The 25,624-nt window shown below is 33.2% G+C and overlaps 1 protein-coding gene across 3 annotated transcripts in view; it reads right to left on the reverse strand.

Annotated features, from left to right (window-relative positions):
• The window catches only part of BAZ1A (bromodomain adjacent to zinc finger domain 1A), a 76,947-nt gene that overhangs the window by 15,543 nt on the left and 35,780 nt on the right, over nucleotides 1–25,624 (reverse strand). The window contains exons 6-18 of one of the 3 annotated variants that reach the window (XM_032481864.1): nucleotides 24,088–24,175; nucleotides 20,981–21,115; nucleotides 19,598–19,697; nucleotides 18,748–18,914; nucleotides 16,692–16,787; nucleotides 15,894–16,032; nucleotides 14,273–14,419; nucleotides 9,933–10,028; nucleotides 9,586–9,810; nucleotides 8,395–8,560; nucleotides 7,866–7,979; nucleotides 4,760–4,890; nucleotides 1,209–1,805 (exon numbers count right to left, since the gene is read on the reverse strand). In XM_032481864.1, coding sequence (XP_032337755.1) covers nucleotides 1,209–1,805; nucleotides 4,760–4,890; nucleotides 7,866–7,979; nucleotides 8,395–8,560; nucleotides 9,586–9,810; nucleotides 9,933–10,028; nucleotides 14,273–14,419; nucleotides 15,894–16,032; nucleotides 16,692–16,787; nucleotides 18,748–18,914; nucleotides 19,598–19,697; nucleotides 20,981–21,115; nucleotides 24,088–24,175 — 2,201 coding nt within the window. Of the gene's footprint in view, nucleotides 1–1,208; nucleotides 1,806–4,759; nucleotides 4,891–7,865; nucleotides 7,980–8,394; nucleotides 8,561–9,585; nucleotides 9,811–9,932; nucleotides 10,029–14,272; nucleotides 14,420–15,893; nucleotides 16,033–16,691; nucleotides 16,788–18,747; nucleotides 18,939–19,597; nucleotides 19,698–20,980; nucleotides 21,116–24,087; nucleotides 24,176–25,624 lie in introns of all 3 variants that reach the window. The other 2 variants (XM_032481863.1, XM_032481865.1) reach the window with 2 other exon arrangements.

A 25,624-nucleotide genomic window follows, 5' to 3' on the forward strand; every position in this document is an offset into this window, starting at 1 on the left:
TTTAACCTTCAATATAGAATGGTGAGCCACTTCAGGAAACAGTCTGGCAGGTCCTCAAACAATTCCTCAAACAGAACTATCATATGACCCGGTAATTTTACTCTTTAGTATATATGAGAAATGAAAACATGTTGGCAAAAATTTGTACACAAATGTTCATAGCAGCATTATTCATAATAGCCAAAAAGTGGAAACAACAGAAATGTCCGTCAGTAACATATGGATAAGTAAAATGTGGTATATACATACAATAAACATTAATTGTTCATAAAAAGGAATGAAGTACTGATATATGCTACAACTTGGATGAGCCTTGAAAACATTATGCTAAGTGAAAGAAGCCAGTCACAAAAGACCATACATTATATGATATCAGTCATATAAAATGTTCAGACAGGGAAATTTACACCGACAGAAAATAGATTTGTGGTTGCTTATGTCTATGGGAGGTGGTAGCTAAAGGGTACAGGGTTTCTTTCTGAGATGATGAAAATGTTCTAAAATTGACTATGTGATGGTTGCAAATAAATATCTATGAAAATATGAAAAACCACTGAATTGTACACTTTAAATGGGTGAATTGTATGGCGTATGAATTAAACCTCAACAAAGCTGTTAAGAAAAGAATTGTGATTTATAGTTTTTAATCCTGAAGAGAACTAAAGCAGTCATGGTAATAATATGCCCCTGAATTTTAGAGTTCTCTATCTAGAGAGTCTCATTTCATAATACAAAACCTTACACCTAAAAATGCCTACTGCTTTCTCTTATCTGTCATCAATAGACCAGTCACCAAATAGGAAACGTTGCTACCTGACTGGCCCTTGCAGCCCATCTCCAAAGAAGTGATCAACTAACCAAACCTGTCCCTGGACCCTGAGCCTCACTCACTATTGGGTCTCAAAAACTGATGGTAACCTTAGTACCTTGGGTATTCAGTCTACTGATCAAGAAATGAGATCAGGAAGAATATATAGCTTCTCATATTGCTAGATATGTTTCTCATAATCCAACTGGAACCCAATGGAATCTAGAAAACCTTATTTCTCTAACTGGCAAACTTTCCCTAACTTAGGAACTAAGAACATAGTCCAAATGAAAGAGAAGGTGTTTTCAATATAGCTCTAATAGCTTGAAAACTGTTTAATCCTGAACCAGAGATTACTGGGAAAGAAAAATAAAGGAAAAAGGTTTCACTGAAAATTTACCTGAAAAATGAAATTTCTCTTCAGAAAAATGGGCTAGCTGTGCACATATTCTGCTTTTCTCTTGCAACAAAGTTTCTTTTAAGGCACTTTCTCTATGTCCTCTAGAATTAAGAGCTTCAATAAGCTGGTCCAGCTGTTCACAAGAACTGTAAAAGCACCACCGATTTGGCTTATGCACTGGTTTTGGCAGCTGCACAGAATCATCACATGGACCTTGGTCAGTGCCGGAGGTAGATTCAGACATCAAAGAATCTCCAGTTTTAGTGGATACCTGAGGACCTTGAGACTGTACATTATTCTGAAATGATGAAGGTCGAGGCAACAGCATGTCTTCAGTGAGACCAGAATAATCTTCTTCAATAAACAATCCAGGAATAGAAGGGAAAATCCAATACCGCCTATACATGCGGTCACGGCCCAAGGGAAAAATATTGGTACATGCTATGGCACTTTGGATTTTTTCCAAGAGCTCTTTCTCTTTTCGTTGGTGTTCTTGTTTTAAAGCTTCTTCCTCATCAGCAGTAAGAGGCTCTCTTGTTACACAGTTGACCTCTTCCTGCCTTGTAAATTCTTTAAATCCATTTTGCCCCCCTTTCCCTATAATTGAAACAACATTTGATCACCATTAGCATATTCTAAATTTTCCTTACAAAAAATACAAGGTACCCCAAGTTACTATATGTTATGGACTAAATTGTATGCGCCCTGCTTCTCCACTGACCCAACCCAGCCCCAAATTCATCGGCTGAAGTCCTAAACCCAATGTGACTGTATTTGGAGACAGGGCCATTAAGGAGGTAATAAAGGTTAACTGAATTCAGAAGGGTGGGGCCCTAATTCAGTAAGACTGGTGTCTTTAAAGAAGAGGAACAGAGACCAAAGTACTCTCTCTATCCACATGTGGGTACAGAGGTAAGGTCATGTGAGGACACAGTGAGAAGGCTCTATCACCAGCTAAGAGAGGCCCCACCAGAAATCAACCCTTTTGGCACCTTCATCTTGTACTTACAGCCTCCACAACTGTCATAAAATAAATTTGTTGTTTAAGCCACCCAGTCTGTGGTATTTTGTTATGGCAGCACGAATAGACTAATATACTATGTTAATAAGAAATTGGTATACTTAGGGGGCAGGGTATAGCTTAAGTGGTAGAGCACATGCTTAGCATGCACAAGGGCCTAGGTTCAATTCCCAGTACCTCGTCTAAAATAAACAAATAAATAAACCTGATCACCCCCCCCAGTAACAACAACAAACAAACAAACAATAAAATTTCATCTTTAAAAAAAAAAAGAAAAGAAATTGGTATACTTAAATATAAGGGGCCACACAAAAATCTTCCATCTCCATACTGGAGAGTGTGGCAGAGTCTGTTAGTTATTCTGCAACATAGATTCATTCCTTCCTCTAAGGCAGGAGTTAGCAAAACACTTCTATAAAGGGTTAGCTACTAAATATTTTAGGCTGTGTGGGTCATATGGTTTCTGTCACAGCTACCCAACGTTGCTACGGTAGCATGAAAGCAGCCATAGACAATGTTCAATAAAACTTTATTTATGGTCACTGAGTCTGAAATTCCTATAATTTTCACATGCCACAAAATATTATTCCATTTTTAATTTTTTCCAACTATTTAAAAATGTAAAAACCCTTCGTAGCGCATGGGTTACATAAAAACAGGGGGCAGGGCAGATTTGGCCAGTGGGCTGTAGTTTACTAACCTCTGCTTTAAGGTAACAGAGCACTTAACTGTTAGCAGGCACCTAGCAATCCAAAAGAAGGACAGCACTTCCCAGACCCTCTTTCCCCGGTAAGCATGGCTACATTAGAAACTTCTGGTCAAAGAGATGGGAGCAAAAGAATTATATGTGACCTCTGGGTTGTGCTTCTTTTTCTTCTTCCCCTCGTCCAACTAGCTAGAATGGAGACAAGGTGATAAATCATTTTGGAACTTGAGGATGGCAGCAAAACCCTAAGGATGAAAGCACCAACAAGACAGAAAGAGCCTGGATTCCTGGTGACCTGCCTGGCCTTCTGTGCTGTGTTGAAGAATTAGACTTCTCTCTTGTTTCAGTCATTGTCAAATTGCTTAAATAGTTGGGGAATGTTTCTCCTTTCTATTTTTTTTGCATGAAAGAGTTTGTACAAGATTGGAATTACTTGCTTCTTTAAAATTTGGTGGAATTCACCATAAAGTTGCCTGGAACTGATAATTTCTTTATAGGAAGGCTTTTAATACTAATTCAAGATCTTTAACATTTTAAGACCATCCACATTTTTTTTTCATTACTCTATTTTTATAATTTCCATTTTTCTAGGATTTTGTTCATTTTGGACTCTATTTTCTAATTTATTGCTATAAAATTGTCATGTTATCCCCTTGTCTTCAAATTTCTTCTCTGTCTGTAGTTATGTTACTCCCGTTTTCAGTCCTAATTTGGTTCATTGTGATCCCCCACCCTCCTAAAAATCAGTTGCAACCAAAGTTTGTCTAGTTTGTGCTTTTTTCAAAGAACAAACTTTTGGCTTTGTCGTTCTTCTCTACTGCGGTTTTATTTTCTATTAATTTCTACTCATATCTGTTGTTTCCTTATATTTGGGGAGATTATTCTAGTTTCTACCTCTAACTTCTTAAATGAATATCTAGCTCAATTTGCCTTCTTCTTTCCTAACATGTATTAAAGCTGTAAATTTTCCTCTAAGAAGAGGGACTGTATCTAACAAGTGTTAATATGCAATATTAATTAGTTTAAAATATTTTCTAATTTCCATTATGGTTTCTCCTTTGACCCATTACTTAGAGATATGTTTTAAAACTCTAATAACATGAAGTTTATTTGTTTTGGGTTTCTAAATCAACTGCATCATAATCAGAGAATATAGCTTCCATGAGGCAGGATGTTTTCTGTTTACTTCTAATAATCATTTAGAAAATAATGTTGGGAAAAAAAGATACTATCTAAATTACAGGAACAGAATAAACTTAAGGATCTCCTTTAATAGTTACCAAATGAAGATGGTAAGAGATCCTCAGAAGCTTCCAAAAAATGTATTTCCTTTGATCTAGCAAGTTATGAAATTATCTTAAGGAAGCAGAGATTTCCATTCTCAGCAATATGACACCAATTATAAGCATTACTGATCTTTGTATCTCTAGCGTCTAAGAGGTATACAATGCATGTTGAATGAGTTATGTTATAGAATAAAAATTTCTATTTGGTCTAACATAAAGTAGTAAATATAAAAACTCAACAAAACTCAGTGACCAACCAAAAGTTGGAAGTGATGAGAAACTGTCCCATTAAAGAGATAAGAATATTGTCTGTTTTCTCTAAAGTATAAATGACATGTGAATAAAGACCTAATCATAAATATACTACTGTAATTTCATAACACCACTTAAAAAACTTATCAAAGCTATGAGCTGGGCACTTAAAAAACAAACACACCTTGGAATCACAAATGGAAGTAATCTATTATTTCAGAATAGTGAGTTAATAAAGTGCCTGTTTAAAAATAAGCAAGCATGCCCTTAAGAAATTCTGTATTACCTCTTCTGCCTCTTTTATGTGATCCTGGGTCATCTTCATCTTCAGTGACTGTATCTTGATCTTGATCTTGTTCCTTTTGCTCTATTTCTTTGCTCTCAGTGCTAGTATCAAAATCTTCCCTTTCTTCCTCCCTTAAAGATAAAAATAAAAATTTTATTTATTAAAGAATATATAATTCCACTCATGAAGTATTTATTGCCTGCCTAAGTAAAGTGCCAGGCATTATGCTCAGAAGTAGTGAGCAAGATGACACACAGTTTACAGTCTTGTAGAGAAAACAGATAATTACATAAACCATTGTAAAATTGAAATATGTAATAAATACTAAAAAAGAAGTTCAAAGTGCTACCAAAGCATTTCCAGGAGAACCAAATCTAGTGTCAGGGATCAAGAAAGGCTTACTTGCAGAAGTGATATTTAAACTGCGAGACTAAGGAGACTAGGGAGGGGTGAGATGACAGACAGGTAAAAGAAAATCTCCATTTCTAGCAGAGGGGATAACATATGCAAAGGCACTGAGCTCAAGAGAAAAGGAAGGAGCTATAGAAGAACATAAAAAAAAAAAAAAAGAAGTAATCTAAGATATGAATGAGAAAAGGCAGGGCTAGATCATACTGAGCCACGTAGGACATTATGCAAAAAGCAATGGGAAAAAAGAGGATGAGTTTAGAAAAGGAAATGATATGAGGGAAATGATTAGAAGCCACTCTGGCTGCTATGTGGAAAATCATGTGGGAGAGAAAGTAGTTGAGGGGAGGCCAGTAAAGAGGCCGCTGTAATATTGTAGCTGGTTGGGAGGTGACTTTGGCTCAGAGCATAAAGGAGATAAATAGACAAGCAGTGAAGGAGAGAACTAGACAAATTCAGAAACAGTTATTAGGCAGCATGAACACAATGTGGATGTTTTACCTAATCCATTATGTTGTCCAAATTAAAAATAACATTGTATGAAACTTGAAATAAATTCCACCATTTATGTTCTACATTCAAAGCAAGTTTTGCAAACTCAAATGTATTTAGAAGCCAGAGAGATAATGTAAATGAGGGAGGCTAGATGAGTACAAAGATATAAAGTGGTGGGATCTATAACATGCCCTATTTTTCCTTTTTTAAAAGTTGAATTATCACAAGGAAAAAAATTGTAACTATGAGAAGTGATGGATATTAACAAAACTGTGGTAATCATTTCACAATATATACATACGTCAAATCATTGTTTTGTACACCTTAAACGAATACAATTATTTTATGTCAATTATACCTCAGTATAATTGGCAGAAGTTTATAAAATGTAAAAACATTTGATATATAATTCACATACCATAAAAAATCACCATTTTCAAGTGTACAATCAGTGGTTTTCAGTATGTTAACAAGGTTGTGCAATCATTGCTTCTATCTAATTTCAGAACACTTTCATCATCCCCAAAGAAAAACCATATAGCCATTTTCATTTCCTCTTCCCCACTGCCCCTGGTAACTGCTCATCTACTTTCTGCATTGATTTGCCTATTCTGGACCTTTCCTACAAATGGAAACACATAATACATGGCCTTTTGTGACTGGCTTCTTTCACTGAGCATATTGTTTGCAAAGTTCATCCACATTGTAGCATGTATCAGAATTCCATTCCTTTTTTACTGCTGAAAAACAACGTTACATGGATTTAACACAGAAGGAGTATATCATTTTGTTTGTCCGTTCATCAATTGACAGACACTTGGGTTTTTACCAGTTTTTGGCTATTGAGAATAATGCTGCTATGAACTTTTTCATGTGTACATTTCTGGGTAAACATAGATTCTTAATTCTCTTAGGTATACACCTAGGAGTGGAACTGCTGGTCATGTGGTAACACACAGTTTAAATTGTTTGATGAACTGCCAAACTTATCCAAAGCAGCCACACCATTTTATACATCCCTGCCAGCAACGTATGAGAATTGTAATTTCTCTGCACTCTCACCAACACATGTTTTATGACTAATGATGTTGAGCATCTTTTCGTGCACTTCCTGTGTATCTTCTTTGGAGAAATGCCCATTAAAATCCTTTATTCATTTTTTAATTGAGATGTCTTTTTATTATTCAGTTGTATGAGTTCTTTACATATTCTGGATATTAAACCATCAGATATGTGATTTGCAGTATTTTTTTCCCATTCTCGGGGTTGGTTTTTTTTTTTTACTTTCTTGATAGTGTTCTTTAATCTTCATGAAGTCTAACTATTTTTCCTTTGTGCTTTAGGTGTCATATCTATGAACTTCCTTTAAGGCATCCAGATTCAATTCCTTAAAGTGTTACTGATGGCCCTGGAAAATACAGCTGTTGCAAGTTTGTGACCTATGATCTTAAGACTTAGGTATTTTTACATGCAAGTATAATCAAAAGTGTATTGACTAAATTTTTATAAGTAAAGTTTTTATAAAATAAATAAAACTTTAGTCAATACATTAAATTTGGAATACTGAGATTTTTGTTTAGAACTTCCTTTGCAGATTTTATTTTAAAATGATTATTTCTGCTAAATTTGAATATAATTTGCAATCTGCAATATGGAGAAATTCCATTTGTCTTCCAAGCTAATCTATATCTCCAATATTTGGAAATGCAATAAAATACTTAGGCAGTCACTAAATTATTTAAGTAACTAAAAACTATTTAACTAAACAACAGAGGATGCTGACATCCTCTCCCTACACCGTCTACCAAAACCTCCTGTCTCATCTCTGTTCCTCAGTAGGCTCCAAGGAGCTCTGTGAAACAGTGTACAACTGTGATGATGTTGGTGGAGGGGGAGATACTACTGGTAATGCTAGAAACTAGTTAAAAATAGCCTATTGAAAGTTTTCTGGGAAATTATAATTTATAACATCAATTACATGAGAAAATGAGTTCTAGACTCCCTAGGAGTACTTTTTTTTTTTTTTTAACATAACACATGTGTATCTGAGGACTGTCTATATGTAAACTTCACAGGCTTTTTGACACTATTATATACGTACAGAAAACTACTTTTCTAAAAATTTTGAAAGCACTGCAGAGTTTAAGATGCTGATTTTTATTCTTTATATAAAGCCAGATGAGCACTGTAATTCAAACCATACCCAATAGATACATCTGCAACTGAACTTCTTTGCTCATCTTCCTTTAGTTTTTCTTGTTTCTCCTTCATTTTCTGTTCTTGCTCCTTAAGTTTTTCTTCCTTCCTTTTACGAATTCTGAAAGTTAAAATAAAGTATTATATAGTTCTGTCCCATACTTTTAAATTTTAGTATCTTGCTTTTAATCATCAAATTATAAAAAATGCTCCAAATGTTATCACAAAACCATAATGTAGTTGTAATCTATTCGTAATTTCTTAGTAAAGCCATCAAACAGCATGAGCCAATGCCACATTGTAGCCCAATATGAAATATGGTTTTACTTTTTTATTTTTAAAAATTTTTTACTAAAGTATAGTCAGTTACACTGTGCCAGTTTCTGGTGCACAGCACAATGTCCCAGTCATGCATATATATACATATATTCATTTTCATATTCTTTTTCATTAAAGGTTATAACAAGAGAAATATGGTTTTAGATGCAAAGAAATAAACAGCTTTTATCAGCACAACTGAGATAATTATCTCTCACCTAGCAGCTGCTTCTTCCCTCTCTTTTCGATGTTGTTCTGCTTTTAACTCCCGGAACTCCTGCTTTGCCTGTCGTAATATGTCAACATAATCTTCAATGAAATCCCTAGTAGAAACCAGGGTCAGCAGTTTCCCACAGAGAGCATGAAGTATCTTCATTTTTTCTCCTGTCAAAAATTGGTAAATAACTTATGGATTATCAAGGACAAGAAAATTTTAAATTTGTGGCTCAGTGTGAAAATGCTTAACAAAAAATAGGGAAAAGTCTCTCACGATTAAACATGTTGATGGTATGTCATTGGAAAAAAGTAACTTTGAATCCAATTTAACAGTAATGTGATATACAAGGCATTTCAAATACTAATGACTATTTTATATACTAGTTAAACAAACATGAAAAATTTTCTAATTGCAAAGAATTATTTTTCAACTTTTAATCTTTAGGATTACGTATAAAGTTCATATCAAAACTAAGTTATTAACCACATGAATTAAAAAAAGAATGGCAATAGGCAAATTGCTACTCTGAAAAGACTACACAAAAGCACTACCATAAATTACAAAAACTATACGAACGTTAGATCGACTATAACTCAATAAAATTTTTTTAAAACTATATGAATGTTAGGAATTAAGATACTCTACTTTCATTGTATGTTCTCTTAAATAAGCATATTAAATTAAATTCCATAGATTTGTACATTATAATTTTTATTTAAAAAAGGAAGTGAAAAACAACTTCATCTTAATTTTATATACTGTTTCTCATATCTCACTTATTCAAGCAAGTATGAGAATTCAGCAGCCTCAGCTATACTAATATGCTAAAGGTGAAAGCTCGCTAATTCTCATTTATGAAATTGAAAGCTCGCTAATAAAGGTGAAAGCTCGCTAATTCTCATTTATCTTACTTAACTTAGTAGATGTAGTAAACTAACCACAAACTTCTAAAATAATAAAAAATCCAAATGAAAAAGAAAGAAAACCATAAATAATTAAAGCTAATATGAGTAACAACAGTAGTTTCAATCTAGGTACTATCTGAATTCCAACAATTTTTTTAGAGACTGTTTTCTCTTTTAAAACTGAATATCATCTAAAACTTATCGTCAGCTACTTAGTTTTCTTGGCATAAGAGGATAAGAGGGTAGGAAGTAAGCAGGTTACACAAGTTTCAACTTGCAAAGTTTACCTGGTGTCAAATCATACACTGAAGTGCTTGACAGTTTCTTTACTAGACCAGGATTACTCAAACGAAGCTCCATACAGGCATCATCTGTAGCATCAAATCCTCCTCGTTTCTGATATCTGTACTTCGCATTTGCTGATGTTACGTCAGCACCTGAAGCTAAGATGTGTAGTCTGAGGATTTCAGAAAGAGTGCAGCTATCAAGATCCAAGCTTTTCAAACTGCAACCTACAGTTGTTAAAAAGGAAATAGTCATTTAGAATATAAACAATAAATCCTCAGCAGTGTAAAATATACCTTTATAAAATTAAAAATAAAAAGCCAATCAAAAAAATAAAACCCACACATACCCTGGTGCAACTGCGGCCATGCAGCTGCCAAAGATGCAACTGCAGACAGTGCAGATTTTGTGGGGTCTGCATCTTCATCCAAAGCCTCTGTTAAATCTTTAAGGAAATAAATACTTTATTCTAGTGCAAATCAAAGCTTGAATATTTGGGAATAATGCCCTTTTAAAATGATGAAAGAAACAGCAAACAGCTTAAAATTCAGGAACCTCAAAAGAACCAACACTAGGTACAACAAGCATCATTCACATTCTGCCCAGTCTCCACCTAAAACTATGAATCCCAAGACATGTACTACACACTAAATTTTCCCTTACTTAACATAGAGAAGACAACTTTCAAGTTACCAACAAGACACACATACATTCCAAAAAAATGGTAAAATGCACTTCAGAATGAAAAACAAATCTCCTTGCTAAATACAAATTTAGAAAATTCTACTTTGAAAATCAGAATCTATTTGAAGATACCCAATCTTTCAAAAATAGTTGGGATTGAATCATAACAAAATAAAAGTTGTAATCATCACAAAACCGGCACAGAAAAAGAGCTAAAAGAACTTAAAGACAGCACTACTGTCACTTAACCATAGATCTATCGTCTTCATTTAAATTGCCTGCTTTCATTTTGAAAACTCTCTGATCCAAGAACCAGTAGGAAGATCTTCCTGTATTTTCTAAGTAAATTGTTTTAGCTTTGAAAATAGTGCTTAGCTTACAAATAGGACTAAAGAGAAAATCTACTGGCACAAATGTATTTTAAGAATTAGTGTATAATTAATTAAAGATTTAATGTACAATTATTCCTGACAAAGATAACAAAAAAATTAAATTGTCACCTATGAAAAAACTTTAAGCTTACAAAAGCTCTTCTTTTGTATCACAGTACAGTGGACACCACTTCAGATTAAGAGTCAGATAATGTACATTCTATTTCTAGCTCTGCCTGTCCCTAGTTCCTAGTTATGTAGCTTTTAGACAAGTCACTTAATCGGCTTCATTATTCTTAAAGGGGTAGTCTGGATCAGCAGTTTTCAAATTCTTCAAATATTTCTTGGAAGACTAATATAAACGAGATAAAAGATGCCCTTATTAACGTAGGGTATGGAGATGATAGACCTGCCCATTCATCCTTCCAACTACCTTGCAGCAGAATGGAGGAATCCCTGTACAACCTGTACACTCCACAGATTAGAGCTGGAAAATCACTGGGCTAACCTGGTTCTGTGGTTCTTTAGCTTTCTACTGTATGATTCCCTCTCCAAAGTTCACAAGCTAAAAAAATGAACCTTAGAGAACAGAACCGCTGTCCTTTACACTAAAGGAAAAAGGCAGCCCTGGGATTATTACTGATTACAATCACTGACAATTTTATGGCATATAAAGCATAAGTAATACCACACAGGAGAAGTGACCTGAGTAAATGTTGCATGTATGCGGTAGTTATTCCTACCAGGCCATGAGTCTAGTCGAAATGACAGGCATTATATTCTTTCTCACCAGGGAAATATTACACCTAAAACTGTTTCAGTTTTCACTGTACATATAAAGCCTAACAAACTTAAAATTAATAGGCACTCTAAAATTAGTAACAGTCCTAGTTGCAGAGCTGTACAAGTGTCCTGGCTCTCTTCCTTTGCAGCAATCACCACATTCAACCCATTTTACACATAGTAAGTTATAGTTTCCTAGGACAAAGGCTATAAAGGCCTTAAGAAATGGACAACCAACAAAATGAGTTTACTTTTAGTTGTGTTAAACTTACATGTTAAAATACGTATTCTTAAACTCAATCATCTACCAAATGGCACACTCAAGAAACTGCAAATATAATTCGAGGATTTGCTGAGAGACAATCACTTTGGTACATCATATCAAGATGAACCATATATGTTATTACTACCTGAGACAGATACATTTATCATCATTGCTATCAAGAATTAGGTACACACAATTTCAATACTAAACAGCAACATCTCAGCAACTACATAAGATTATTCTACATAAGAAGGATGATCTTGTCCCCCTACTTCAAAGGGTGTTTAAGTTCATAATATAAGACTAAAGAGAGGAATTGATATTTTTAATGTAAGAGTTAAAAAATTACTGGTCAAAATTTCCAAGTTTTGATATAAAAACAGAGATTAAAGGTCAAAGAAATCAGATGTTCTTGAAGACAGATAATTACTTCTTTGCCATGTTATAAAGCAATATTAATGTAGTTTAATGAGGCTCTATCTAGACCAGGGTGCCCGAATTTGTATACCATCACTTTCTTATTAGCCATAAGTCTTTGGGCAAGTTAATTCAACTCCTTAAGTCTAAGTTTCTTTATATGTTAAAGGCAGAAAAGAATTACATCTACCTCACAGGGTGGTATGAGGATTAAATGAAACAACAAATATATAGTGTCTTACTAGCTATGTGATCACTTACCATCTATGTGATCATCAGTAAATAACCTTACTGAACCTCAGTTTTCTCATCACTATGATAAATTCATGCTTTTGTCTTCTGCCCAATTTCCCCATTTCTAAAAATAGCAAGAACCACCTTATATAATAAAAGACCAGATAATGAGGAAGTAAAAGAATATTCAAAATCCCATTTGACTATTCAGTTGCTTTTAGGAAGACTATGGAAAAGCTTTTTGTTACTGAGATGGGAAAACATGAAAAATACCCGGGGGAACAGTCCAGGGCTCTTAATCAAATAGAAATAACCATTTACAACATGGCCAATAATAATAGGGAAGTGAGAGAAAGGTGAAAAATTCTAAGTCTTTTTCCCTTCCCTAACATTTAAATAGTTTCAAAATGAGCATTAAAACCTTTATTTAATGGCCAGCTTATTCAGAGGTAGACTTTATAGACAATCCTGTACAGGAGTAGAGCTATAAAAATTACAGATCAAACAAATCATGAGTAGAAAATATAATGGCAATACAAACGTCAACAGTTACATGTATTTCTCCTTTACACTAGCTGATTTTCCAACACAATTTCCTTTTGACCCCAATTTTTGTCATCAGGACTTCCAAAACTACAAAATTCACCTGCTTCCAATTCTGAATTAAAGCTTTATGTCTTGTATTAAGGTCAGAATTTGGTCAATAACCCTGTGATGTTACTGGTCATTAAGACAACCTAATGGCTAAAAGAATGAATATATCTACATTGTCTACCTTAGATAATCTATCTTTAGTGCTGGTACTTTTCATCTTAGAAAATCTTTAGATATTTTATGAATGGATTTACTCTCCTGTCTTCCCTTTAGTAGAGTCACATTTAATTAACTAAATTGTCTGAGATGACAATGAGGATCACACTGCTAAAATGGCCTTGATAAGGGACTCGTGGTGATTAGCAGTCAAGCTAGAGAATATATTTTGCTTGAACTCAGGCTGTAAAATCAAAAAGCAACCAACACTGGATACATACTCATCATTATCCTATTGCTTCAGCAACCAGGCATAAAGGAAATTAGCTCAAATTATCTAAGGCCAACCATACTATCTGAATAGAGGAATGTCCCATTTTTTTGTACTAAGATCCTGCTATCAAGATGTCTCCAAATAGTTATTTCTTATTGTAAATTTTTATGCAATACACTAAAGTATTGTTTAATGGTCCTATCACATATGTAGCAAAATTCAGAGTATTATTCAGGAAGTCATATCCACCTCTTAATATAGATGCCTAACAATTTCTCTAACTGAGATAAATCCTAAATAAAACAGTGAACATACTCTGTATTAAAAATAAAAAAAGGTTTCCCCAAGCATTATTCCTACATTAATATGTACCACATTGACACTAGATACTTAACTGCATAGAATTTGAAGAGCAAAATTTCTAGTTCAAACTAATTAGTGAAAGTAAAAAATTAAATTAAACTTAACTCTGATCTAAAAACTATCAGATTTGAAATGAAAATAGTAGTAGTATTTTCAATTTAAAGTATTATTAACAACAATTAAAGTATTTCCTTAGATGCAGGCAAAAAAAAAAAATCAGTGTTATTTAGTAGTTTCTTGAAGCTACAGATACTAGTCAGTGAAATCTGTAATGCTCCTAAATCACAGATGAAATCTAAAGGAATAAAAAGCAAGATAGAATAGGTGGGGTGAGGGGAGGAATTTTTAAGGTCATCAGAAACAGGATACATTAAAATAAAGTTTTTATAAAGCAACTGATAATGTGTTGTTAGTACATGACTCAAGAATCAAGTAACTTGAACAATCATACTGTATAACTGTAAAAGTCAAGTTAATTTTTTAAAAAACTTGAAAAATTAGTTTCACTACAAAGCTACTACCAGCAAGCAGTAACACTGAACTCTGACCTTTGGTGTCAGCATCAGTTATTTGCTCTTTGGCTACTTCCTCTTCTTCTTCAGCTATCGCCTGGAAGATGGCAGTCAGGAAGAAAAAAAGCAATTCACATAGTGGGCCTTCACTGTCATTTCCTACAAGAGCTTCCTCTAACACTTCTGTGAATAAAATGTTTAAAATGAATTTAAAGTTCTGGTCATGTAGCGAAAAAACAACTCCACTGGAATAATAAACATTTTAATCAACAACAGCCTGTTAACTATTTTCTTAAGTGCCCATTTATCAAAGTAGAGCCAAGCATTATTCAAGGTAAAATTAAAAAAGTATTTTATAATTATTACAATAAAAGACAATAAAAGCATAAGCCAAAATCACTGCATTCAAAGAAAGTCAAATGAGTCTTAGTAGATTAACATTTCATCTAGGTTTCAATTTGAGATGCAAATTAAGGCATATATTAAAAATTATAATTTATTCTAATTTGAATAACAATGCCAAGGATTTGTTATTGTTGTCCCTCTATTCTTATAAGCTATGTAGGACATTACTATTTATCAAACAGTGCACAGAAGAGGTAACTGTCACCATTAGATGTAATCCTCATATTGTATTCAAGTCATAAATGTTTCTCATTTAATTCATCTTAACCTAAAACTTCTTATCTAAACTAGCACTATTTAGGCCTTCCTGATCTGTAAGGCACAATGAATCATGCCTCACTCAGCTCATAAAAGGAAACGGAGGGAATCTGAAACCCCTCTTGAAGAATAAATTCATTAAAATAAGAGTGACATTATAATTCTGTCTTTGAGAGTCTTTATTTGGATATTAAGAAAATTATTTTACTATTTGTCAGCTAAAAAACCAAAATGGTATCTAAAGCCCTTTTTGTTCTAATTTAGCTCTTATAAATGATGTTTATACAAAGTAAAATTATGTAAGTGCAGAGGCAAAACAGAATCACAAATTAAAGTTATGGTGGGGGTGGTTATTGCTCAAGAGGTAGAGTGCATACTTAGCACGCATGAGGTCCTGGGTTCAATCCTCAGTACCTCCATTAAAAAAAAAAATCTAATTACCTTCCCCCCAAACAAATCAATAAATAAAAATTAAAAAAAAATTAAGGTGTGAATACCTTGTCTCCAAATATAGCTGATGTCAATTCCTTCCCTGCCTGCACTTAAATACCATGCCGCCCTCAGGAAGTAAGAGTCTATTCCTTCACCTCTTTGAATCCCAGCAAGCCTAACTAATGGAATATGGCAGAAAAAAGGCTTGGCTAGTTCCAGGCCTGGCGTTTAAGAAGACTGGCAGTTTCTGCTTCCTGACTCTTGGAACTCTCAGCTGTGTATAAGGAGGGCAGGCCACTCTGATGGAGTGCGCTGCTGCTGCCGTGGGGAGGAGCACTGAGGCACCAGGCATATGTGTGTGAAGAAGCCACCTTGAATATCTGTCCAGGTACGCCTTCAGGTGACTCCAGTTCCAGTCGCTATCTGACTGTAACCACATGAAAGACCCCAAGAAAAGACTGGACAGCTAGGTCCTGTGACTCCACAGAACTTCGGGAGAAAATAATTTGTTCCTTTAAGCTGCTAATTTTAGAGTGAACTGTAACACAGCAACAGCACTTGCCTAGGGTTACTCCCTCAGGAAATTCATCCTGAAGATCAAAAAGCTCCCCAAATGCATTAAGGAACTCCAAAACCATCAGAGCATCACCAAAGATTTCAGGAGGTAGTCTAGTTTTCACTGGCGTTGGTTCTGGAAGTTCCTGCAAGATTAAACAATTCATATAAATATTTGAACTAAGTACAGAAAATTGTAAAAGACAGATATGATATACTCTTTACCTAGTAAGAATTATTTCATGTGGTTCTCAACTCTAGATGTTTATCACAATCACCTTTGGAACTTTTAAAATTATAGAGCCTGGCCTTATTCCCACTTCACTAAATCACAGTCTCTAGGATATTTTTCTTCACCAAACTAACAACATAGCTTTAGGCAGAAGTGTATTTCTGACTACATTTTCTAGTTAAGGGGAACTCCTAACCTAGATTCTAAGGTAAAGGCATTAGCTGCATCAATAAGGCCTTCAATGCAGTATTTTCCTTAGAATATGGAACAGAATTAATCCATCCTCTATTGATGTAGAAATGGTTCCTTTTAAACTGAGATGAATGAGTTTGGTTTGGATACTTTGGGAACTTCTGGAGATAGGCAGAATCTATCAACCAAAACTAAAACAAGCATGCCTGGCCCCAGAGGCTACTGGATTATCAAGGATAGCACAAACGACCAACTATTTCTACAGCATAAGAATCATTATCAAAGCTTGTTATAAAATACTAACAATGGAACTCTAAATACAAGCATTTGCTCAATTGGCTATTTCCTCTGGTTCCATAGGTGTGTGAAACATGCTTATACCTTAAGATCATCACATTCCATATCTTCTCTAGGTTTACTCCACTGTTTTAAGTATTCCATATATTTTTTCTTTTCTTCACGTAATTTCTCTCTTTCCTAAAACAAAAGGTTAATAAAAATTCTTATAAGAATTTGGAAGGCAGCATCAGCATCACCTCAGAACTAGGAAGAAATACAAATACTTGAGCTCTACCCTAGACCTACTGAACCAGGATCTCTGCGGTTAGGACCCAGCAACCGATGTTTTAATAAGCTCTTCTGGCGATTTTGATGCACATTAAAGTGTTAAAACCACTGATCAAAACATTGCTTATCTGATAGAACTGAGATAAAAAAGTCTGACACATAGTAGCTCCTGCATAAATATTAATTCAATCTGACCCTGCAGCTCTCCTTTAAATCAATCAGATCCTAACTTAAGAAGTAAGAAATTATTAGAAGACCCAAAATAAAACCTCCCCTTGTATTTGTAATACATTTATTTTCAAGATTCATTTAAATCTGACTAAATAGCCTAGGGACACAAAGAGGGGACAATAGGTAAAAGTAATACTAGAATATAATTGGTGGACTTTTCTTTCTTTTAATCTGTTATTTCTCTTGCTCACTTGGTCTTTTAAAACCCTTACTTCCTGATTCTCGTATTTGAAACTGCAAGATAAATACTAACCTTAAAAAGTCTCTAATAAAGCAGACTGTAAATAAAATATCTTATTGTAATTATTTTCCAATACATATGTTAACACATGTAATAACATATATATTTAATATATGTTAATATTCTCTTTAAAATTTAGCAACACTGAAAGGAAACAGATGTACACTTATCAAATTTAACATAAAACAACCACATAGCAACAGAACTTACTAGCTGTGTTTTGAGTGGTCTGCTGAAATAAGTTCCCCCTCCCCCCAAATAATTCTTGTGGGATGTAAAAAGATGGGTATTTTCACTCATTGTTGCTAAGAGTATATATAAATACAACATGTTTGGCAAACAAATACCCATGTATGTGTATAGAAAGTTTTTAAAATGTTCCTACCTTTTGACCTGTTATTTTACTTCTACAGATTTACACAGAGACATAATCCAAAACCAGGAAATATTTTTATTTATAAATCTGAACAAAGTATTATCATTTATGAGCAAAAATTTATAAACTGCTTACCCATCTCTTTAAGTATTATATGTAGTTACTAAAAATTTCACCTTACTTATTTAGTTTATTTAATAACATGAAGGAATGTTTATAATAATGTTAAATAAAAAAAAAATATATATATACAAAACTATAAATGCTGGATCTTTTTCTTTAAGGCCCGTAATAAAGATTAGAAATAAATTAATCCAAGTGTTAACGCTATCTCTAAATGTTACCATTTAGATTAAAAGTAGTGTTTTTTGTTTTGTAGGTTTTCTTGAGTAAACATGTATTATACACTCCCCATCCCTACCGTAAGGACTTATTTGAAATAATTCAAGAAATACATGTAATTTAAATGAGCACAATGTGTGACATGATCACCTAAGGCCACTTGTGAATATCCAAGAAAACCAATGACAATGACAGACCTTAGAAGAAACCAGCTATAGAATTATCTGAGGAGCATCTTCCACTGAAGATTATAACCCAAGATTTGCTGAAATATCCTATTATCACAGATGATTTATTCTACACAGAGAATAAGAACACTGTAGCAATTCTTAATCATAATTTTATTGTATTTTTCTAATGATGTATTTCACTTTTGAAAGTTTTATGTATATTGTCTTTCCTAAATATGTAAGTCTAAATAATGAAGAAAATCAACTTCAGAATTGTACTTTAGAGAGGCTTTGAGGGGTAAAGGCATGCATATATGTTGAACCTTAAATCATTCATCAAATTTTCCAAAGCATCAGAGAGATAAACCAACACTGTTTATCAGTGCTCTATGCACAACTATAAATGTGAAAGAAAGTGGTAAAAGTATTTGAAAATTAACCGTAAATTTAAGTATGTGAAGCACTATTTACTATTTGTGGAGAGCATAACTAATATACTTGAATAAATACCTTCTCTCTTTCTATTTTAAGCCTCTCTTTTTCTTCTTTCTTCTTCAATCTCTCTTCTTCAACAATTTTCTTCAATTCCTCCTTCTTTTTCTCTTTATCTTCCTTTTCTTTTTTCTTTGCCTCTAGGGCATCTGCTTTTTCTCTTTTTAATTTAGCCTTTTCAAAAGCTGTGGAGAAGGTCAAACTTAGAACTGTACACAGACAGAAAATAACATATTTTGTAATGTAACAAAAGAATCCTTGAAATACCTTAAGGTTAAATGATATCATGAGACTCACAGGGGTTGTAAATTCCTGGAGGGAGTCAGCAGGTGATTAAAATGGGGAGAGCGAGTTGACTGTGTTTAAGATAAACTACTGCAAACATACATCTGCCTTTGAAAGCCTTGCTACTCAAAGTGTGATCCTAAGACCAGCAACAAGGTATTACCTTGTTAGAAATGCAAAATCTCTTCTCCCACCCAGATCTACTAATTCAGAATCTTCATTTTAGTAAGATTCCCAAGTGATTTATATGTACAGTCACATCTGGGAAGCAGTGTTTTATAAGGCTGCATGAATCAAAACAAAATGGCCCAGAACAGTTTGTAAGCCCTAGAAACTCCCAACTGTGTTTTAATGTAGCATTAGGTCAGTTTAACAGGGGATATGCTGTATACCTTGAAATATTATTTTGGGAGATGAACAGAGGTCTTATTTACCATAAAAATCAATTGATATCTGAGGGGGAAAAACTATGCATAAAAAAACCCCCCAGAAACATGCCATTTTAGAAATAACCCCTACGTGGGCACAGAGAAACAATCTTTCCTATAACTAAATAGTTTTCAGAGAGAATGTTAAAACTCACCCAGCGACTTCATTTCTTCTTGTTTCAAAAGTTTATCTCTTTCTTTAGTAGTTTTGTTCCTATAACCTGTGATAGTCTGTTTATTAGCAACACTGTCCTCCTAAAAAAAAAAAAAAAAAAAAAAACCAAGAAACTAAAGTTACAGAACTACAACTTTTACAAAACAATGGTCTGCTTTGTTCTTACAGTAATAATAAAACACAAAAAATATAAGAGCCCTCATTAATTATACTTTCTTTATACTGAGGTTTTTATCCTAAAGTATAACTGAACTCTTAGTATCTCTAATCATAGTAACATACAGAATGTGAGTTAATTCTATTTTACTAATTTATAGAACTAGAATTAGTTCTATAAATTAGTAAAAAAAACTTCCCAGGAAAAAGAATCAGTAATATATAAAGAGAGCCTTAAAAATACGCATTATTAAAAAAATCTTCCAGGCAGAGAAAAAACATGTCAGAGACATTTTTGTGCCTAATGTTAAACAATATCTAAAGTTTATTTTTACTTCATTTCTTGGGAGATTAAGGTCCTTAACCTGTTTAATTGTGACATTATTAACTCATTTTTTAAAAAATGTTTATTTTTAATTGAAGTAGAGTCAATTTGCAATGTTGCGTTAGTTTTTGGTGTACAGCATAGTGATTTAGTTTTTTATATATATATAATATATTCATTTTTTTCATATTCTTTTTCATTATAGGCTATTAAAAGATATTGAATACAGTTCCCTATGCAATTCAGTAGGACCTTGTTGTTTATCTATTTTATATATATAATTAGTTATATAATAGTTGGTATTCTGCAAATCTCAAACTCCCCACACCCTTTCCCCTTTGTTTTCATGTCTGTGAGTAACTTTGTTTTCTATGTCTGTGAGTCTGTTTCGGTTTTGTAAATAAGCTCATTTGTGTCTTTTTTTTTTTTTTTAAAGATTCCACATATAAATGATATCATATAATTTTCCTCTCTTTTTCTGGCTTACTTGATTATCTCTAGGTCCATCCATGATGCTGCAAATGGCATTATTTCATTCTTTTTTTTTTATGGCTGATTAACTCTTATATTTTAAATGATCTTTACATTTCAATTACATAATTTATTTCCTGTGTTTCATACTGCTTTACATTTTACTAATTGCTTATATGCTTGCTTCCACTTTGATATAAAATCCCAGTGGCATGACAGCCATGTCTAATTCACAGCTGAAACTTTTACAAGCCTCACTGCTGAGCAGTCCTATACTATGTACCTTCTTTGTGTGTGAAGGAATGTGCTCCTTCCTACAGGCTACAGGGGTGAGGGGAGCCAAACACTACTCTTGATTTTGATTAACTGTATTAAGAGCCACAATGTAGTTTTTCTCTATTCTCTACTTACCTGATTAACAGATACTCGTTTGGGAGGTCTGCCTCTTCTTCTGTTAGCAGGACTGAAGATAAATGTGGGTGGATCATCAGGGAAGAAATATGAAAAATCTTGTTCTGCTATTTTGTATGTTGAAAGAGATGATGCCTTCATGAAGAAAAGACATATGGTGCAATAACAACACATGAGTAAACCGTATATAGATATGCTGCAACATGTCACACAACTACTGTTAAAGACCAGGTCAAAAACATTAGAATTTCATTTGTATTATGTAGTAATACATCTTTTATTACTTGATCCTTTTAAAAACAATCAGCTTTACCAGAAAGAAAACCATAATTCAAAGGATTACTTCACTATAAAATACTCAAGAATGTTTCAACAGTTTCTTGAATTCTAAAATTTCAAATTACATTTATACAATAATCTTTTTTGTTCACTTTTGACTAATTTTTTATGAGATTCTTCTATGTAAATAATCTACAGATTTAATATTAAAAATCCACTGTATTACCAAATAAATGTTTCTTAGCCATTTCCTAATTGCTGAACATTTAGATTTTCCCCCCAGTTTGAAGTGACAACTTAAAATACTTTTATGTATCAAACTTTAAAGCTAGTCTAGATAAAAGCAGATATATTGACAAATTCCTATAAAGTTTCAACTCAAAATTTAAATTCAGAGAAGTCACCCTCAATTTTACCAGAAGTGGTGTGGTTTTAGGATAATTGCTAAATTCAAGAGTTTCTCTTTTACTTTGTATTCAGAACTTGTTCACCTTTCCCCCATGTCCAACTCTAGACTTTTTATTTTTGATTAGCAATTCTGAAAATTATTTTTTTGTCTAACAGCCAAGATCATAGTTCTTTCTCTCGAAAAAAACAGGTGTAATTTACAGAAATACAGAAAATGTGTAAGAAAATAATGACATAAAATTTTAAACTATTAACAAAATAGGACTACATCCACAGGGAATTCAATTTGCTATGTAATATTTTTATTTTTGGTAGATAACAGCTTTTACCACCTAAAATTCAATCAGTTCCAGCCATCACAATAAATCAAGAATCCATTAAGATTTTACATTAAAGTAAATGCCATTAAGATGGCTGTCTACTATCCCACACACACAAAAAAACCCCTCAATATAGAGACCTGCCCTTTAAGTATGAATGGGTGGTTTCTTCTCAAATACATAGTCGAAAAAGGTAAAAATAGGCTTTAATATATTAATTGCCATGGTGTCTTTATTGACACACACGACACACACAATAAAAAAAATACTACATCTCTGTGTTCTTGCAGGTCCTCTTAACTACAGTCTACACTCACCACACCAGCTATCAGACTTTGTTGCTTTGAGGGTGTTTGTATATGCAAGTATATCAGAATATCCACTAACAACTTTTTGTTTTACTCTAAGAGAAAAGTGTTTACTGTCACCTTAACTTTCATTTATCCATTAAGTAAAGTTGAACTTCTTTTCATGTTTACTGACTGTTTATTTTCCTTGGTGAATAACTGCTGATGTCTTTCACCATTTTTTTCTTAATTGGGTTATTTCTGTTTGTTGATATGTAAGAGATCTTAGAAAATTAGGGGAACTGGCCAACTGGCTGTTTATAACACACACAGGCAACTCACTGCCTAGCACGTGTCAGACACTGTTGCAGCCACTTATCACAAGTGTCTAAATCACTTTTTACAAACATCATTTTACATGGCTACCTGATATTCAGTGCTATAGACAGAAGAATGCTTAAACTATGCTCTCTTATCAAGACAAATATACAGATATGCTCACATTAAAAAATTATTTCTTTCATGGGGGGAGGGTATAGTTCAAGCAGTAGAGCACATACTTAGTGTGCATGAGGTCCTGGGTTCAATCCCCAGTACCGCCTCTAAAAATTAACAAACAAACTGAATTACCTCCCCCCACCAAAAAAATAAAGAAACAAAATTAAAAAAGAAATTTCTTTCAGATGATTCTATCTTATGTTTTCAAGTTTTTATACTTCATTCACTGTGAATTTTGATCATGTCTATTTGTCCATTTTTCTAATAGGGTGATTATGTTTTATAATTGATTGTAGCTCCTCATTGTATTCACTGAAAGTATTGTTCCTCCAGCACTTGCCCTTGAAATCTATTCATCACATTTTAAAACCCACGTGAGTTTATACTGTCAAATCAATCTCATCTGCAGTATTTCTTTTCTACCGCTCCTCCTGATTACTTCAGCATGAAAAACATCATGTCCTTTTTTTTCTTTTTCAAGTCAGATATAACTTTATTTTTTCAAATAGTTAACCAAGTGTCCCAGTTTTATTTATTAAATAATCTATCATGGTCTCTAGAGATTTTCTACTTTTCATATAGAGTAAAATCACATATTCTTTTTTTTCGTATCTTTTCTTTGATGTAACATTTACACATAATAAAACACACCAATCTTAAGCATATAGTAGCTATTTCTGATACATGCATACATCTCTCTAACCCGTTTTATTGCTTTTTTACTTAAACTTTCTCTCCCAATATGAGTTAAATGTTTCTCATTAAAAAGAATTAGTTTTAGTTTGACCATTTAACTTTTTATTTAGTGTACAGTGTGAGGTATCTATACTTGGTACTTTTTCTCTCTGAATGTTTATGAATAAAATATAACCTATCTGCTTAGTACTGGTCTCTGATGTTCATATATATATAATATATGTTCATATAAACATATATATATTGTTTTCCTATCTAGTAGGATCTATTTTAGCATTGCTCTTTGAATCTGTTTTTGTGAGCCAGCACCACACTATATAGTTGTCCTACTCCCATAGCTTTTCTTTTTCCAAGTTTTCCATATATTCTCATCTGTCTTGGTTGATCTTTTTTATACAAGGAAAAACGTGGAAGTACTTGAGGCACCTAGCAATTCTAACAACTGAAAACACAGTATATAATCCAAACAAATACAAATAAAATTACTAAAAATTGGCTCCAGATGAAAAGAGAGCTGTTTTCAACCAACTTTGCAATAACATTTCTGCAGTGTTACAGCTTTATAACACTACTCATTCTTTTTTCTTCTTTCCAACAAATAATTCACTGTTCTGATTACCTTAATTTTAATGACTCCATCTTGTGGTTCACAGTGTTGCTTCAGAAAAAGCTTTAGTTTATCACGGGAAAACAGGTGTTTTCTCCGACTATAGGGGAAAAAGACGGAGAAAGAAAAAAGTGTTAATATCAAAGAATTCAATCTGAACTTCATAATTTCTATAAATCTACAAGCTCAATTTCAAGCCTAGGGAAAGAACAACATTTCATTTCCCAATAGTATTTATTTAGAGATTATGAGAAACTTTATATAGAAGTACCTACGTAGAATGTTATAAAATCTACTTGAGTATATCTATCATAAAAGTCCACTACAAAAATAGCATATGCATTTGTTGTTAGGAACCACTTAGAAATTAAATAAACCTCAAGAAAAGTATACTACAGAGAGTAAACCAAATTTTATAAAATCAGATGATTATTCCTACAAGTATCACCACTAAAATTCTTAAAATAATTAAAATTAGTAGACTACCAGATATCATATAGTACTATGTAAATCAACATTCAAATGAATATTGTGAATAGAGGTGAACATGGGGTTTTTATTAAATTCAAAAACATTTTGTGTTTAAATATCATATGGCAGCCAACAAATTCATAGAATTAAATGTAAAAAGAGTTAGAACCATTAAAATTCTAAAAATATATTATTTTTTATTCTCCCTTGTCCCTGAATTCAAAAACAATAATACAAGTATTTCTAGAAAGGTTCTGGAAAGAAAGCAAATGCTTCAATTGAACTTAATGTATTCCTTTCAAGAAAAAGCCAAGTTAAAAGCTTCTATGAGTAAATAAGCAATATAGGAGTTCTTAAGTAGTGGCCCTCCTAAAATGTATATTCTTTTCCTAGGCTATAGGAAGGACTATATGAAAGGATTCTGGTTCACTGCTGTATGCTAGCACCATACAGTAGCTGACAAGAAGGTAATCATCTTTTGACTATTGACTAACTATACTAGTCCTCAAGAAATGTACTGTCCTACATGGCATCTACTAGCCACGTGTTTTTTTCCTTCCAATAAATAAAATTAAAATTAAAAGTTCAGTTCCTAACTATTACTAGCCACATTTCAAGTGCTCAATAGCCACATGTGACTACCTGCGACCACACTGGATAGCACATATATAACGTTTCTATCACTGCAGAAAGTTCTACTTGTCAGTGCTACTCTATCATATTAAGTCTTCCTTACAGGATTGGTACCAGGTCTTTATTATAGGAATGGTACTATCTTTTGATCTAACAAGGAGCTGCAAGCCATTTAAGTCTTCTATTATCAAGTATAACTTTCCAACCCTGTAATTCTTTGGCTCACCAATTAAGAAAAAAATGAGTTAATAAGACAGTAACCAAGATCTAGCAGAATTGTATTTAAAGTATAAGTCAAAAAGTAAGTAGAAAAGTGAAAAATATTAAATAGGGAATTACACTATATAAAAAACATAACTTGAACTAAAAGAAAAAACTCAACAATGAGTAAGGAAAACACTGGTTGTGTCAACTTTACTTTTCATTAGCCCATAAACTGGACAAA

This window comes from Camelus ferus, chromosome 6 (assembly GCF_009834535.1).
Source record: "Camelus ferus isolate YT-003-E chromosome 6, BCGSAC_Cfer_1.0, whole genome shotgun sequence".
Classification (NCBI taxonomy): domain Eukaryota; kingdom Metazoa; phylum Chordata; class Mammalia; order Artiodactyla; family Camelidae; genus Camelus; species Camelus ferus.